Source organism: Centroberyx affinis, unplaced genomic scaffold (assembly GCF_046629955.1).
Source record: "Centroberyx affinis isolate AG114_WGS23_722 - 3 ecotype Tasmania unplaced genomic scaffold, CSIRO-AGI_Caff_v1 ptg000112l_1, whole genome shotgun sequence".
Lineage (NCBI taxonomy): Eukaryota > Metazoa > Chordata > Actinopteri > Beryciformes > Berycidae > Centroberyx > Centroberyx affinis.
The window spans coordinates 255,080-270,000 of NW_027278814.1; the positions used below are offsets into that span (position 1 = coordinate 255,080).

Here is a 14,921-nt window from a genome sequence, read left to right on the forward strand (position 1 = left end):
ATTATGAGTGAAAATTAACTGTCAAGGGTTTGTAAATGTTAACAAACACGGAAGCAAAAACGTAATCGTCAATTCTAATGTTTATCCACAACGTCAACGTCTATAAGTTGAGCTACGGAGAGCCCATCGTTGCAAAGCCTAAAGCAGTCTGATCAATAATTCAGTTCAGAATCCCAATGTGGATGGTGAGCTGGCATTTGTGGTTTGGTTCTGCTGAAATGATACTCTTTTTAAATTGTTAATCTCCCTCCATCTCCTTAGTTCTTGTAGATTAATAGCTTGAACAAAGTCAATACTCACCAAAGGTTGTTTTACTTTAATTATTTATATTTATGTCACCCCTTCAGTAAACTTTGTCCTATGGTCCTGTCAGTCCTGTCGACCTATGTGATGAGAACCTGATACACAAACCAACACACAAATATAAAGAGCATCTGGAGGCGCTGGCTTAAGTTGGATGTACCGTGTTACAGTGGTGAGAGGAAATCACATTCCCAAAGTTTTACACACATGGCACACAAATTAGAAAGATTGTTTCCCCTGCTTGTAGGTCAGTCAAATCACAGCATTGGTGCTTAAATAAATGCATATGACTACATTAATGTTCCTTTTGTAGTACACTGTACCTGTACACACGGGTGAATATATGACAATAGCTAACTATTGTTGTCACCTCAGATTGCGGTTTTGACAATGACTTACAGCAAAGATGCATACAGCCCCCCTGTACACAGATTAATCCTCCCCTAGGTGATGTATTGTCAGACAGGAACAGAGGTTAGAATGAATACAGCAGATGTTATTCCAGTGTTTGATGAGAATCTGGGTCAGATCGCATTATGTGACTAAGTATAGCACTGGCACCAGCACCACCGAGCCGGTTACAAGAATAATCAGCGAAATGTTCTTATTTTAATGGATGGAGAGAAGTGAGAGAAGGTAATTTCAGTAATTTCTCTCCCATGCATTGAGTGGCAGTGGCTTTAGATCATTTGCCTGTCACCCCTCGCAAATATCATAACAACATAGTGGCTTCCAAATTAAATTCACTGGTATGAAACCTTTATAGTGAAAACTGTTTTATTCTCAGGTGCTTGTCAGTACTGAACAGACATACAGCGAAATGTCTTTCAAATCATACTTTATTTGGTTTTCTGACATGTAAATTAAAATTAAATAAGAAAGTACAACAATGAATACACATTTGCATTGTTCGGTAGCCACACATAGGCCTATATCATGCAGTAAGTAAAAATATAATACATTGTCAATATAATACATGACCCCACCGGGGGTCTGAGGCTCAGTTTTTCACCAGGAAAATGGAGAATTAAATCTGTGTGGATGACCTCCACACTGACCTCCATCTGAGCGAACAATGTTTGTAAAGTTCTTGCCAGCACAGATTCAGGTGGAATAATCTTTCAACAAGCGTGTCTGTGTGGTGGGAATGAGATACACCCCATGATACCTCAATCTTTGCTGTGTAGCTATGAGAAATAGATGCTGGAAAGCAATCAAACATCTCATTTGGATGCTGTGCTTACAAGCAAGCCGACACTGTCTGCTTCTTTCCTCTAGGGGGCTCAAAGAAGTCAGCGGCTGTTTTTGAAGCTGTCATCCTGGTAGTGGGAGGATAGGAGGTGTGTGTTGAGGAGATCTGTCCCAGTCCAGAGCCTCTCCATAAGGCGGGACAGAGCCTGCAGCCCCCTGGAGACTGACAGGGCAGGTGGAGGGGTTTCTGCCTGTTCCTCCACCGACTGCAGGGAGCGGGACGGCACTGAGGGGCAGAGGAGGGGTGGAGAGGAGTTAAACTGTGTCTCTGTATGTATGTGTGTGTGTGTGTGTGTGTGTGTGTGTGTGTGTGTGTGTGTGTGTGTGTGTGTGTGTGTGTGTGTGTGTGTGCGTGTCTACAGACCTTTGGCCTCTGTGTACTCTCCCTGGCTGAGCTGGCTGTAAGGGTCTGGCTGAAGACTGGAGGAAAGGAGGAGAGAGAAGGAGAGAAGCAGCACCTGGAGATAAATAAAAATAGTAGGAGAAAAACAGGCCGAGAGTCGAAAACAGAGGCAAAGTTGGATGGAATACAGCAGAGAGAGTGAGAGAAAGAAGAAAAGAGAAAGAAAAAAGGGAAAGAGAGTGTTATCAGGCATAATTTACATAAAAATGTTCACAAAAGTTGAACACACAAAGGGTCTATTCAAACATTTCAGAAGATTGAGATCCTCAAAGTAAACACAGCCGTAGTCAACAATGGCACCGTGGCTGTGGTTTTTAATTATGTGCTTGGGCACAATAGAATTATGTATGTATCTGTATCTATGATTGTCTGAGCATATTCTCAATGGTGTAAAATTAATATTATCCTTAAATGTCTCACCAGGATGCAGGTTCCTGTCTGTGTTGTTTTGCTAGAGCCATTAGGAAGGAGAGCCTGCAGTCTGCTGAGCTGCTCCAGCAGAGAGCTGCAATATGAAAACAGACAGGAAGATGAAAGAGACTGTGTAAATGTTTGCGTGAAGGTCCACAGGTTCCGTGGAATATGGGCATAATTTTTTCACAGTCTGTGAAAAGTGGTGAATAATACAACAAAAAGAAGAATAGCACGCGGCAGGGAAGCACAGTCTTACATGGCCTCTTTCAACATTTTGTTTCAACTCACTGGAGCTCCCTGCCAGTGTCAGGAAGAAAGCAGCATAATGAGATGACAGAATGAAGAGGAGGGAAGGGTACAGACTGCCATATGTGGGTTTAATATTGGATGCGTTTTGTATTGTGTCGATTTTATATTGAACATCAGTCCTGGTTTTGTATGCTCAGGCAGGCTGGTGGAGCACACATTGTAATTTACAATTACAGCCTGGCAAAAGGCAAAACATCGTATCGAGGGGACGGGGATATAGGGACAAAATAAAAGTAAATATAAATAAATGAGTAAACTGACAGACCGGCATAAAACGACATGCAGCACGGAAATCACATTCACATAACAGAGAATGAAACAAGATTCACGAAACAAAGCCAAACACAATAAAAAAGGCATTGGAGTATAAATATACATAAAGGTGGAGTTTATTGGGACTATCTCAGCAGCATGTGTTTGAGATAATGCCTGCCATAGAGTCCATGAGAGGAGATGCAGAGATTAAGCAGGTGATACTGAGCTAGAAACTGCAGTGCTGGTTTTACAACAGCAGTCAGGTTACAGGAGGACTCACATGTTGGTCTGCTCCAGCTGGTGGACCTTCCTCTGCAGCTCCAGGTTGTGTGCGCTGCAGGCGGACATCCTGAGAGAAGGAGACAAACGGAGGGAAACGGGAGAAGGGAGCGAGGGAGAGATAGAGAGAAAAAGGGGGCATCAAATAATGTTATGCTATTGTCTGTCCTCCTTTTTTCCTCCTTGCCAATATCCGTCTGCTGACTGTTATCTTGCACCCCATTATTTCATCTCCTGGCCCCACCCCTAACCCCCCTTTGTTATTCTGGTGTCTCTCTTGTCTTTTAGTCGCTGTGACTCACCCCCTATTATGGCCCTCTGACTGAGCAGAATGATAATGATACCCTGCTCTGTTTTGTAGCTGGCTTAATTATCAACAAATGCTGACTCTGCCCAATGGAAATGGCAGCCTTGTCTTCGTAATGCAACTTTTGTCATCCAGCGGCAATTCAGCTCAAAGTTGAGTGAGAGGCTGATAGCGCACTACCAGATCGTTAAAGCGCCAGTCTGGAGGTTTTTGGAATTATGGGTATGTGCACACAGATTTTTTTTTTAAGTTAGGCCTTGAGGGAAATAATCTTTTGCATATTTTGACAAACAATGCAAACATGCGCAACACATTTACAGCTTCAATACATGTACAACTCTTGTCCAGCTGTGACATACTTGCAGTCCTTGTGTCAGCAGCTCACTCAATCAGTTTGAGAAAGAAAACACATCTTCAGCCCATTAAGTGTTGTGACGCACACAGATGGGAGAGGGCAGAGTAGACTGTTCTTCCTAAGGAGGCTCAGGTCTTTCAAAACAGACTACTCAACATGTTCTACCCATCTGTGGTGGCCAGTGCATTGTTCTTTGCCATTAGTTGTGCTGGGGGAGGCAGCAGCGAGGCGGGGGAGGCAGATCGGATTAACAAACTGGTGACAAAGGCCGGCTCCGTCATAGGACTGAGGCTGCATCGCCTGGAGGCAGCAGCGGAGTGGAGGAAGAGGGATAAACCGAACTCTGTCTCACACAAAACCTCTCATCCCCGTCTGTGATGAGCTCATGCAGCTACAGAGCATCTTCAGCTTCCGCCTCATCTCCCCAGGGTGCAACACAGAGCACTTTAGGTGCTCTTTTGTGCCATCAGACTGTACAACGCTCCCTGTCTAAACAGTCCCAGCCTCAGCCAATGAGGAGGGAGCTGAGGCAGGATGGCTGCACCTGTCTGTATGAACTGTACAAGCTGTGCTGGAATACTTTCACATTTCTCTGCTCTGGACTAATCTATACGGCATCGCTTGCACAGATGATAATTCTCAGTATGTATTTATATTGCAGTATATATGTAACACTGCACATATGTTGGTACGTTCTCTTCATATGAGTCATCTCTGGACACTGCTTCTGTATGCATAATATCTCATCCAATATGCTCTATTTATGATAAGGATAATGAGAACAGAGTGCGCACATCGTCCCTTATCTCTGTGCACAGGCTGCCTCCATCTGGAGTTTTGGATGAGGTAGACAGATGCATATATCCAAATCTGTACATGGAAACTGTATGATGGTGTATGATGTATGCACATCATACATGTAATGATACAAAAGTATTGTATTGCATACATATTCATTTATTTGTAATATTTTTTACTTATTTCATGCTGCAGATACAGTATGTCACCTTTTGTCCCAGTAACTTCTCCACTACCCCTGGTGCTATTTTGCACACCCTCTTAATTTTCATAATCCATACTTTTTTCAAACTCTCATCAGTTCCCATGTGGAACTGTCAGTTGATTATGTTTACATAACTCCTGTTTGTTCAGTTCCTATTTACATTTATATTGTGTTTTTCTTTGCTCTATCCTTTTCCTATTTGCTGCTGCAAAAACCCGCAGGGATCATTGAAGTTTCACCTGATTTTACCGTATCTTAACTTATATAAGCAATGTTTTTCATTACAGCGCTAAATCAGGAATGAGAGAGTGGAGACCGCCATAATAAACACAACCAGTGGACAGGGACTCAACAGGGTTCACCGTACTGCCTACCTGGCCAGATTTGGGTCTTTCATTAATTTTCTGTGTGTGGGTGTATGTGTGTGTGTGTGTGTGTGTGTGTGTGTGGGTGTGTGCGTTCATCAGATGGAGGAGATGAGGAGTTCGCTCGGCATGCATCGACATGCTGGAGAAAGAGAATGACTGGATAGATGAACCAACGAAGAAGAGAGCCACAGAGAGGTCAAGAACATCTGTCTGCTTCTTTATCTGTCACGTCACATTTTCACTATTAAAAGTAGCATTTATATTTCCTCTGTCCAAACCCAGTCAGGACAGTAGTCACTCCCTAACTGCTGTCATAACCTGAAAACTCATTTTCTCAAGAAACACCTTCTCTTCCCCCCTTGCCTTCCTCTCCCCTCTAAATTGTACTGCCTGTTCCCATGTCATTGTCTTCAACTTGCACTGATATCTCCAAAATAATGCACTGCCTCTATAGTTTTATTTCTGTAGAGAATTGTAAGTTCCACTACAGTCAACAGTGTATCACCGAGGCCTGGACAAGAAACAATGATTATCTTCCTGCAGTCAAGCTATTTTAATTAGCTGACTAATTGTTGGAGTTAAGCTACTGAAGCAGCAAATACTGTCACAAGAAAAGGCATTTATTACAAAAACCATAAACATTTGTATTTTTGAAATTGATTTTTTGAAACTTTTTGATTTTGTTTTTTATGATTTTGTGACCCTCTTCACATTCCCACTCCCACACAATTACAGAATAACCTAAATACTCTTTCCAAACACTCACTACTAACTGGTATTATCTTAAATCACATTATACTTCTTGTACAGATTAATTAAACCCATAAAATATACTTTTTTTTTTTTTCACTTTTACCAGTGTTAACTGAAGCTAGCCTTATCAAAAAATACAATCTAAAACACACAGAGGGCCAGCTGTCAGTCAATGGGAACTTGGAATCTCATAACCTCACACAGTGTGATGTCACAGAGGGCAGTGAGAGCGTTCTGCAGCACACAGAGGCATTTCATTTCTTGACGCGATGGAAGCGACACAGAATCAAAGGAGCCAAAGAGGCAAGTGGAAAAATGAGAGAGAGGTCCAGAAGAAGACGAAGCTGGATGATACCAGTGTATGCCACAGCACAGCAGGGAAGAGAGCTTTCCTGGAAGCCTCTGTGGAGAGGCAGGATGGGGTCCTGAAGGAGAACTTCTGCTGCCAGGGGCTGCACATGGATGTGGAGGCAGAGGAATGTCTCGTGCTGGTTCGTCGTCACCAGGCCTGGCAGTTCCAGGTGGGCGCAGAGACCGTGTTGATGGCCCGGGCCCGAGCCGGGGCCCGAGCCCAGGCCCAGGAGAAAAACCTTCAGCTGCAGAGGGCCCGCAAGAAGATGCTGCAGCAGCAGGCCATCAAGACCATCGCCGATGGGCTGGAAACTACCCCAGAGCCCCAGGTTAGGCTGGAAACTACCCCAGAGCCCCAGGTTAGGCTGGAAACTATCCCAGAGATCCAGGTTAAGCTGGAAACTGTCCTGGAGCTCCAGGTTGAGCTGGACACTATCCCAGAGCTCCAGGTTAAGCTGGAAACTGCCCTGGAGCTCCAGGTTAAGGCTCAGGAGAAGGAGGATAGTCCCAAACAAGATGAGATCATGGCCTCCCTCAAACTGGCTGAACAGCAGCTGGAGAGCCGCCTCCTCCAGTGGCAGGAGGAGAAGACCGCTCTCCTCAGGGCCCAAAATGAGACCCAGCGGCTTCTGGAGGAGAGGGAGCAAGCGTGGGCCACAGCAGAGAGCAACTTGATGGCCAAGCTTGCTGACCTGGAGAGGGGCATGGCTGACATTAAGAAGAAGCCAAAGAAGCGCAGCTGGCTGCGGCGGCTCGTTGACGCCCTGACTCTGACCAGCAAGGAGAAGCAGAAGAAGAAGGAGAAGCTGGAGTCCACCTCTAACCGTTGCTCCAGAAAATTCCTCGGCTTCTTCAAGTGCAGAACCTGAGCCCCTTCACATCTGTGCTCACACACCTGCACACACATCAAATTCCCCCAAACCCTTTGCCTTCTATTTTCAATCAATAAAAGATATCAGCAATGATATCAAAATAATGTACTGCCTGTATAGTTTTATTTTTGGAGAGCAACAATGTTAGAGAGAAATATTATACGCTATGTTGGCTGTATAGTTGTTTTCAAACTATCAGTTGCTTGTGTACTTTTGCTCAAACTTTGCTCACTTTTTTGATCAAACTCAGAAATGGAAGTGTAGCTACTATGTTACTTTACATTTATCTCATCCTGGAGTCACATCATGACCTTGGAATTATAACATTTTTATAACATAACATTTTAGTCAAAAACAATTTATTCATATACAGAAATGCAACCATAAAACAAACAGGTCTTAACATATAGCGTAAGTTTCATACAGATGGTTATATTAGTTTTGCTATCTGCTATAGGATGTGAGAACCTAGAAGCTTAGCAGCCTAAGCAGCCTAAGCAGAAATTTAGCTTAAAAGATGAGCTGATGTTTTCAGCTCGGTGTACCACAAATAAGTTTATATCGGGAGTTGCAGTCCTGTGTCTACTGATATAGTCAGCAGTGGGGTTTTCTATTTATATTACATTTTTTAAAATGAAAGATTTGTTTAATGCCTGTTTGTTGTTTTCTTTTATTCTTTGTGACTTATACTTATTTCTTTGATATTGATTAGACTGGCAACTAATTAAGGTTGATTCAAGAACTGCCATCTCCAAATTACACGCCTGGTTATAATTTGAGAGCCATTGTTAGAGGTCGGCTTTAAAAGACAAATGACTGTGACTGATTGTTGTTGGGCTGAAACGTTTGTGCCATCTTTTTCCCTTCCCTGTGCTGTTCACAATAAAAAGAGGGGAAAACTTAGAAAAATTCTTCCTATTGGTCATACACACCCCACTAAAATAAGTCAGACAAGAGGAGCCTGGTTGAGCGCAATGTTTATTTTTGGCTATTGAATTGTATTTTCTCACATGTATTTACTCCTTGTCCGTGCAGTAACGTTACAGCCTTAAAGTAGTAATTGGTGAGATCCTCGTTTTTTGATTTTGGCAAAATCACTGGTGATAAGCGTTTATTACTGTGGTGACACTGCACTTCCCAGAGATCACTTGTTAATCAAACAGTGTGTCCAGTACTGTGACGTCTTTTTCCTTGGATTTTCTGTTGATGAAGTTTGAGTTTCTGCAGGTAATTGCTCTTTTCTTTGTCTGTTCAGCCATGGTGGCTATCACTGCTCATGCTAACTACCCAGTTCTGGCCCAGTTCTTGCTGCTGACGGAAACATAAAACGCATCACTTCCCAGAAACGATCTACCCGACACTGAGTGTTTAGATCAGCAAATGTAAAAGCTGTCATGAACTGGATATAGGTTGAATCACTATTGTGTTATATCAGTAATAATAGAGAGTCATAAAATGGACATTTATTTGTATAAAAATGTCACAATAGTTTATTTCAGTCAAAATCAAGGCAAGTCACATTTCTGAAGAGTTTGCCCAGGTATGTGACAGCTGAGCGTGTTGTGGGACACAGAGATAATGTCACGCTGAGTGAGGATGCTGAGTTCAGCCGGCTCCTACCTTCCCTCCAGACCGTCAACGTACTCCCTCTTCTTCTTCCGGCTTTCCTGAGCCGAGTGCTTGTTGCGAATTTTCCGCCGGATCTTCTTCAAAACCCTCTCTTCAGACTTGTCAGGGAGATGAAACATACATGAGACGAAAGGGAAAAAAAGAGCGATTGAAGACAAAAAGGTTAACTGAGAGGAAATGGAGGAGGGGGGATAACTGGCAGGGGTTGGGTAGCTGGGGATATGGATGTTGAGAGGGCATACATGTGTGTGCCACGTTTGTGTGTATATGGTATTTTACTTTTACCTAAGTACATTTTTACTTAAGTATTGTACTTAGTGAACGGTCAGTCAGCAAAGAAGAGAAGAGTAATCTGGCTTTACTTTGTTTGTGCACTTTATTGTGTGATTTCCAAATTTTCCAATGAAAAGAATCTAGTTTGAACTCTGTCCTCTTGACCTTTTAGAATTGCATGGATCTAACAATGTTCTATTTTCTAAAAATCTAAAAGTAGATTTTTACACCAGTACTTTTACTTCTACTAAGTTTTTATTATACTAAGTGAAATATCAGCAAAGTAACAGCACTTCTAGGACATTCTAGTACTTTTTCCACCACTAATAGTGTATATGGTGTGTGTGTGTGTGTGTGTGTGTGTGTGTGTGTTTGGGTGGGGGGTTCTGCCCTACATATGTTAGTGTGTTGTAACATACCTTGGACAGGGGCAGCTTGCTGGGCAGGTTTACCCCTTCTTTAGCCAGCAGCTTCTTCTCATCCTCATTAAGTACAAGCTCCTGTAGGGAATGCTGGGGGATTCGCTGTGCCTGTGAAATAGATGGAAAATAATATTCCAGTTTTCTCTCTCTCTCTCTCTCTCTCTCTCTCTCTCTCTCTCTCTCTCTCTCTCTCTCTCTCTCTCTCCCTCTCTCTCTCTCTCTCTCTCTCTCTCTCTCTCTCTCTCTCTCTCTCTCTCTCTTTACCTTCTCTCCAAGGTTAGACAGCAGCAGATCCTTCACTGTGAGGGGATGACTGGAGGAAAGTGGGGAATTGTGAGTAGCAGTGAGATAGTAGGCAATACCAAACTGCTCTTGGAGGTCAGCAGATTCCCAACCTGAAAACAACATTTTTTTGTTATTATTTTAGTACACAGCAGGTGATGATTCACAAAATTGCTGGTGGGTGCCACACAGTTCCTACTCCCATGTTATAAATAAGACAATTTTGCCTGTACCCTGCAGTGCTTTTATGCGTCATAAAATGCTCATCACACATTTGCCTTTGTTTGAAATACTGTTGTTTTAGACCTTGTTTACAGTCAAATTTCAAGTACTTTCAGCATTCAGGGGTCAGGAATAAGCGTTGTGAAAAGTGACCCATTATTCAAAAGAACTGTCCCCAAAAGATAATTTCCTCAGGCGATGGATGACAATGGCACAACCTGTTTCGATTAAAAATGTTCAAAAACGGAAAACCAAAGCGTTTGGTCTTTGAATGAGCTCCTAAGTGTCAGAGGCCCAGCCAGCAGCACTCATTATCCTGTATCAGAGAGTACAAATGTGTAAATTTCACACCAGAGTCATTTATTCCTGACTGTGTCTCTTTAACTGAGGCCCTGTGTTGCCCTGCATCTTACTGAGGCATCTACTCAGCATCAGAAAGACAGATAGCTAATTTGAATTCACCACTTCAAAACACGCTCATGGACATTCCTTTGCATAGTAAAACACAGCCTGCAGTCTAAAATGTCACTGTTTCACATCATCATTTTCCTTCGCAAGTCTAGTGGAGCTCTTACCTAGGTCAATGGACACATCAGGTGGCGTTTGGTTTGGTGCGAGCTTGCCAGGTGGATGGTGAGCTGGGGGCGGAGGCTGAGGGTGAGACTGTGGGTAGAAGGCTGGGAAGGGTGTGGCGGAGGGCGGGTGAGGGCTGTCCAGGGGATCGGATGGGGCGTCCTCGTTGATCCCACTGTCACTGGTGGAGGGGGACCACAGGGGGGAGGCAGGGGCAGATGACGAGTCGCTGCCACCCAGCAGGGCGTCCAGGAAATCATCAGTGTCAGCTCCGTCTGGGCTCAGGGTCTGACACGGAGAGTATGCGTATATCATATCGCTCTGCACCATCATTTGCTGGATGGATGGACTTAATCAGATAATTATATTCACACATACGCACACACAAGCACATAAACACACATGGGGCTGCTCCACATCCATGCTAGTAGATAATATGAAATCCTGACATTTATATTATGGTGGAGTTCAAACCCTTGAGCCTGTTTTGTCCCTGACTCCTCGCCTCACCGCTGTCAGTCACTCATGCTTAGATTTACAGTGTGATGCAGGAAAAACAATGAGCACAACAGTATATAGAGGCCTCACAGTTTGGAATAAATCTTCTTATTTAGCACATTCATCTCCCTCCTTAAATTTATTGGAAACAGGTTTTGATTTCAGACAGCTGCTAATGCTCTCAGTTATACAATTGATCGCTTACCTAATATCCTATATAATATATTTGTTGTACCAGTTTACTAATCACTATTATGTAACTACATTTCAGTAGCCTAATTGTATTTTCATTATTGTAGCTACTTAAGATGAACTTTCCATGTTTGTAACTTAATGAGTAGAACATCAGTGAGGTTTTGATGTAAGGTCATCTTGGGCTTTTTACCTCACCCGCACATGTACATTTCTTTCCCTTTCTTTCTTTGGTTGTTTGTTTGTTTTTTTTAATATGTGCAAATAAACTAAACTAAACTAAAGCTCCATATGACTGGAACAACCTGCCCAGCTCACTTAGATCTATTACCTCCTTTCATTTGTTTAAGGCATCTCTCTTTACTTATCTTCAAGCAACCTGCTCTTGCTTCTAATTATATTTGAGATATGGAAATAATTTATCTCTAATCTCTAATTTATCTCTGCTCTTGCTTCTAATTATATTTGAGATATGGAAATAATTTATCTCTAATATGTAGGTGTATGTAAATGCATGTATATAGCTCTATATGAGTATCTGAACATTTACTGTATATATTTCTACTGCATGTATTTTGGCATCTCTAGGGGAATTAGTGGGTGAGGGAGTGGCTAGGCTTGGGAGAGCTTGTTTTTTTTTTTTTTTTGTTGTGTGAGTGTATTTGTGTTGTTTTTTGTTTTATGTATTGTATTTTCTGTATATTTGTGTCAAGGACCCCCTTGAAAACGAGATGGTTCATCTCAAGGGGTTTATCCTAATAAATTGTCTACAAACTAAATCTAGCCTAATATTCAGCTCAAAGTCACAATGTGATAATAAGATCCAATAAATTTGTGATTGAGATTACGTTGTCTATTGGCCATCAGTCTCCTGAGAGACTCACTGGCGGACTGCAGAATGACCACCTTACTCACATCATGAATTGTGATGGTCCAAGGTTGGTTGCTGTGGCAACTGGTGGTTTCATCTGTGTTCCTAAGCAGAAGGTCAATGATTTCCATCCCACCATGCACCTATAACGAAGAGCTGCTCTGATTATTGGAGAGTCAGACTTTAACACAGGAGGATTCACAGAGAACAAGTTGTTTTTCCAGCCTGTGTGCAGTTTTGGCAGAACACGAAATCAGCACTACCACAAGTAATATAACCTCCTCAGTTAAGGTGTTGCAAGAAGCAAATTCCCTGTTTGACAAAGATAGAAGCCTTGTTAAATCAATAAAGAACCCATATTACCTTCGTTAAAGACACTGGTGCTGTTTTACCTTGACTACACCCAACATGAATTATTCTGTTACTTCAAGAGTACGCTCAACCCAGAGGCTTCACGCATTGATCCGAGTGCAAATGTATCTTACCTTATCAGCAGTCAGTGTCATAATTCCAACATTAGAACAGCGCTGATGAAATCTGATGAAAGTATCCAGCAGGTTTGAAAACACAGAACCAGATCAATATGTCGATATGTGGTGTTGGTATGTGGCTTTGTGTGTCTGAAGTGTGGGAAGTATGCCTAAGTCTGTTTCAAGGGACAAAGTTGAAATGCCACTTCACAGAATTACTTTCTCAACCCAGCTGATCACTGTCCAATCACATCTTTAGCAGACAGGTGAGAGAACCAATCAGAATGAAAGGAAGACTTGGTAAATGAGTTAAGTTGGTCACAGGCAGGCTAAAATTGAACTTTGACATAATTAAGATAACTTTGTTTGCTGCATACTTTCACATTCTTTTTGTTGCACAGGGTTGAAGTTTTTATTCACATAGAACATGGAGAGACTTCCTTTATACTCTATAGTATATTACACTACTTCTATTATTACACTATACTATACTATACTATACTATACTATACTATACTATTACTATATATTATACTCTATACTCTATACTGTCACTCTCAGTAGAAAGCCCACTTTCATTTCAAAAGCTTTTTGCCTGATCTATCTTTGGTATGGTATTGATCACTCAGGTTAAATCAAAGTACAAACAATACGAGTTCAAGTAAGTTCAAACTCACCTCTTCTTGTGGTGTTCATCTTTCAAACATAACATCCAATTTCTATGTGTGAGACATTAGGCGTTGTACATTCTAAGATCTATATAAAAAATGACTAATGACAGTAATTTCTATAGCGGAGGGGCCTTGCCATGCCTCGCCACAGCTTATCTTTATTGCCACACTTAAGAGCATCTGTTTAGTGCTATGTCTGAGCATACACACCATAAAGAACGGCATTATGTAATATGTTCTCGGAGCAGAGGAACATGAGGAACATGCACGCTTACTGCAAAATGATGTATCTGCAGTATCCTGGGACCTAGAGTTAACTATTATCACTGTGAGGATATATAGGAGAAGAGATTCATCCAGTGGCACAAACAATCAGAGCCAAACATTATATTCCACTTCAATTCAAACAAACCAAATCAACAGGCTATCTTTCAGTTTTCTAAATGAATCTCAAATATCATAAACTGAATACACACAATCAAGCTTTCCAAGTCAAGAGGACCTTCACTGATTTTGATTATTCCTTCCATCTCTACGTCTAAGCACCGCTACTCTTCTGAGGAAAGAGGCTGAGCCGCGTACGTGGGTCTGGTATCCCACATAATTGAAAAGCCTTTTTCTATAAAAACAATTTTGTGGAGAAGGAGCACCTCACCTTACGCATTCCTTTCTCATCTCCTCTGATTATGTGTCAAGTGTGTGTCAGGATGTGAAAGAATGGAGCCATTACTGATTCCCTCTCTTATAAAATCTGTCAGTCAGCGCAAACAGCTCTAAAGGGTTGGATTTCAACATTCGCTGAGATCGAACCATTCATTTTTACAGTCCTTCTATGAGCTACGATTTTCAGGAAATCTTTTCAGAAAGATAATAATATGAATAAATTCAACAACTGCTAATCTTCCAAAAATGTCACGCCCATGCCTATACTATCTCATGAAAATGGTCAATGTTATATTAATTCAATATTATGTTTTTTTTTTTGTGGAGCCAGTGTAAGTTATGAATTTAGCCCTTTAGCCCCCAATTTGTGACACAGGAGAAGATAAGCTTGTTATTTACTACTATCTGGACCAGGTCTGATGGATTTATTGCTAGTTTATAATGGAAAAATTACCAGATTAGGTTTCACACAGGGTTCTTGTATGTATGTAAACCCACTTTCTAGGACTCCATTCCTAATATCAATCCTATCACTCTTGTCAGTCAAGTTGTTGATGCATTAAAACCCACTTATCTGTAACAGAGAACTTGGTATTATCAGTAGTGTAATAGGCCTAATTGCATGACAGCTGAGCTCCGCTATCTTTATTGTTGTTCTTTCTTAAGATTAGAGAGTTTCAAAGTACATTCAGATATTATCTAACCAGGCCACTGTAGGCACATCTCTGTTTACCAAGAATAGATTGCAGTTTAATACAGATAATTGCCGTGTTATTACACATGACATCATGCTTCCATATTATCTTGGTCTTGCATCAGGCCCATTTCTATGAATGTTACTGAGGGTAAAGTAGAGTTACACCCCAAATGCTGAAATGGGAATGGACGCTGACTCCAAGTTCATCCTGGTATGAAATGACTCACGCAACCAA

At 41.8% G+C, this 14,921-nt stretch overlaps 1 protein-coding gene across 1 annotated transcript; it reads right to left on the reverse strand.

The window, feature by feature from the left end:
* Positions 1-1,595: 1,595 nt before the first annotated feature.
* LOC139650429 (cyclic AMP-responsive element-binding protein 3-like protein 3-B) lies at positions 1,596-12,691 on the reverse strand. The gene is made up of 10 exons (XM_071527099.1): positions 12,671-12,691; positions 12,230-12,328; positions 10,627-10,912; positions 9,812-9,942; positions 9,545-9,655; positions 8,844-8,950; positions 3,216-3,284; positions 2,378-2,462; positions 1,919-2,012; positions 1,596-1,780 (listed from the first exon to the last, which is right to left on the reverse strand). The coding sequence occupies exons 1-10, from the start codon at positions 12,689-12,691 to the stop codon at positions 1,596-1,598; spliced, it is 1,188 nt and encodes a 395-aa protein (XP_071383200.1).
* Positions 12,692-14,921: the final 2,230 nt, after the last annotated feature.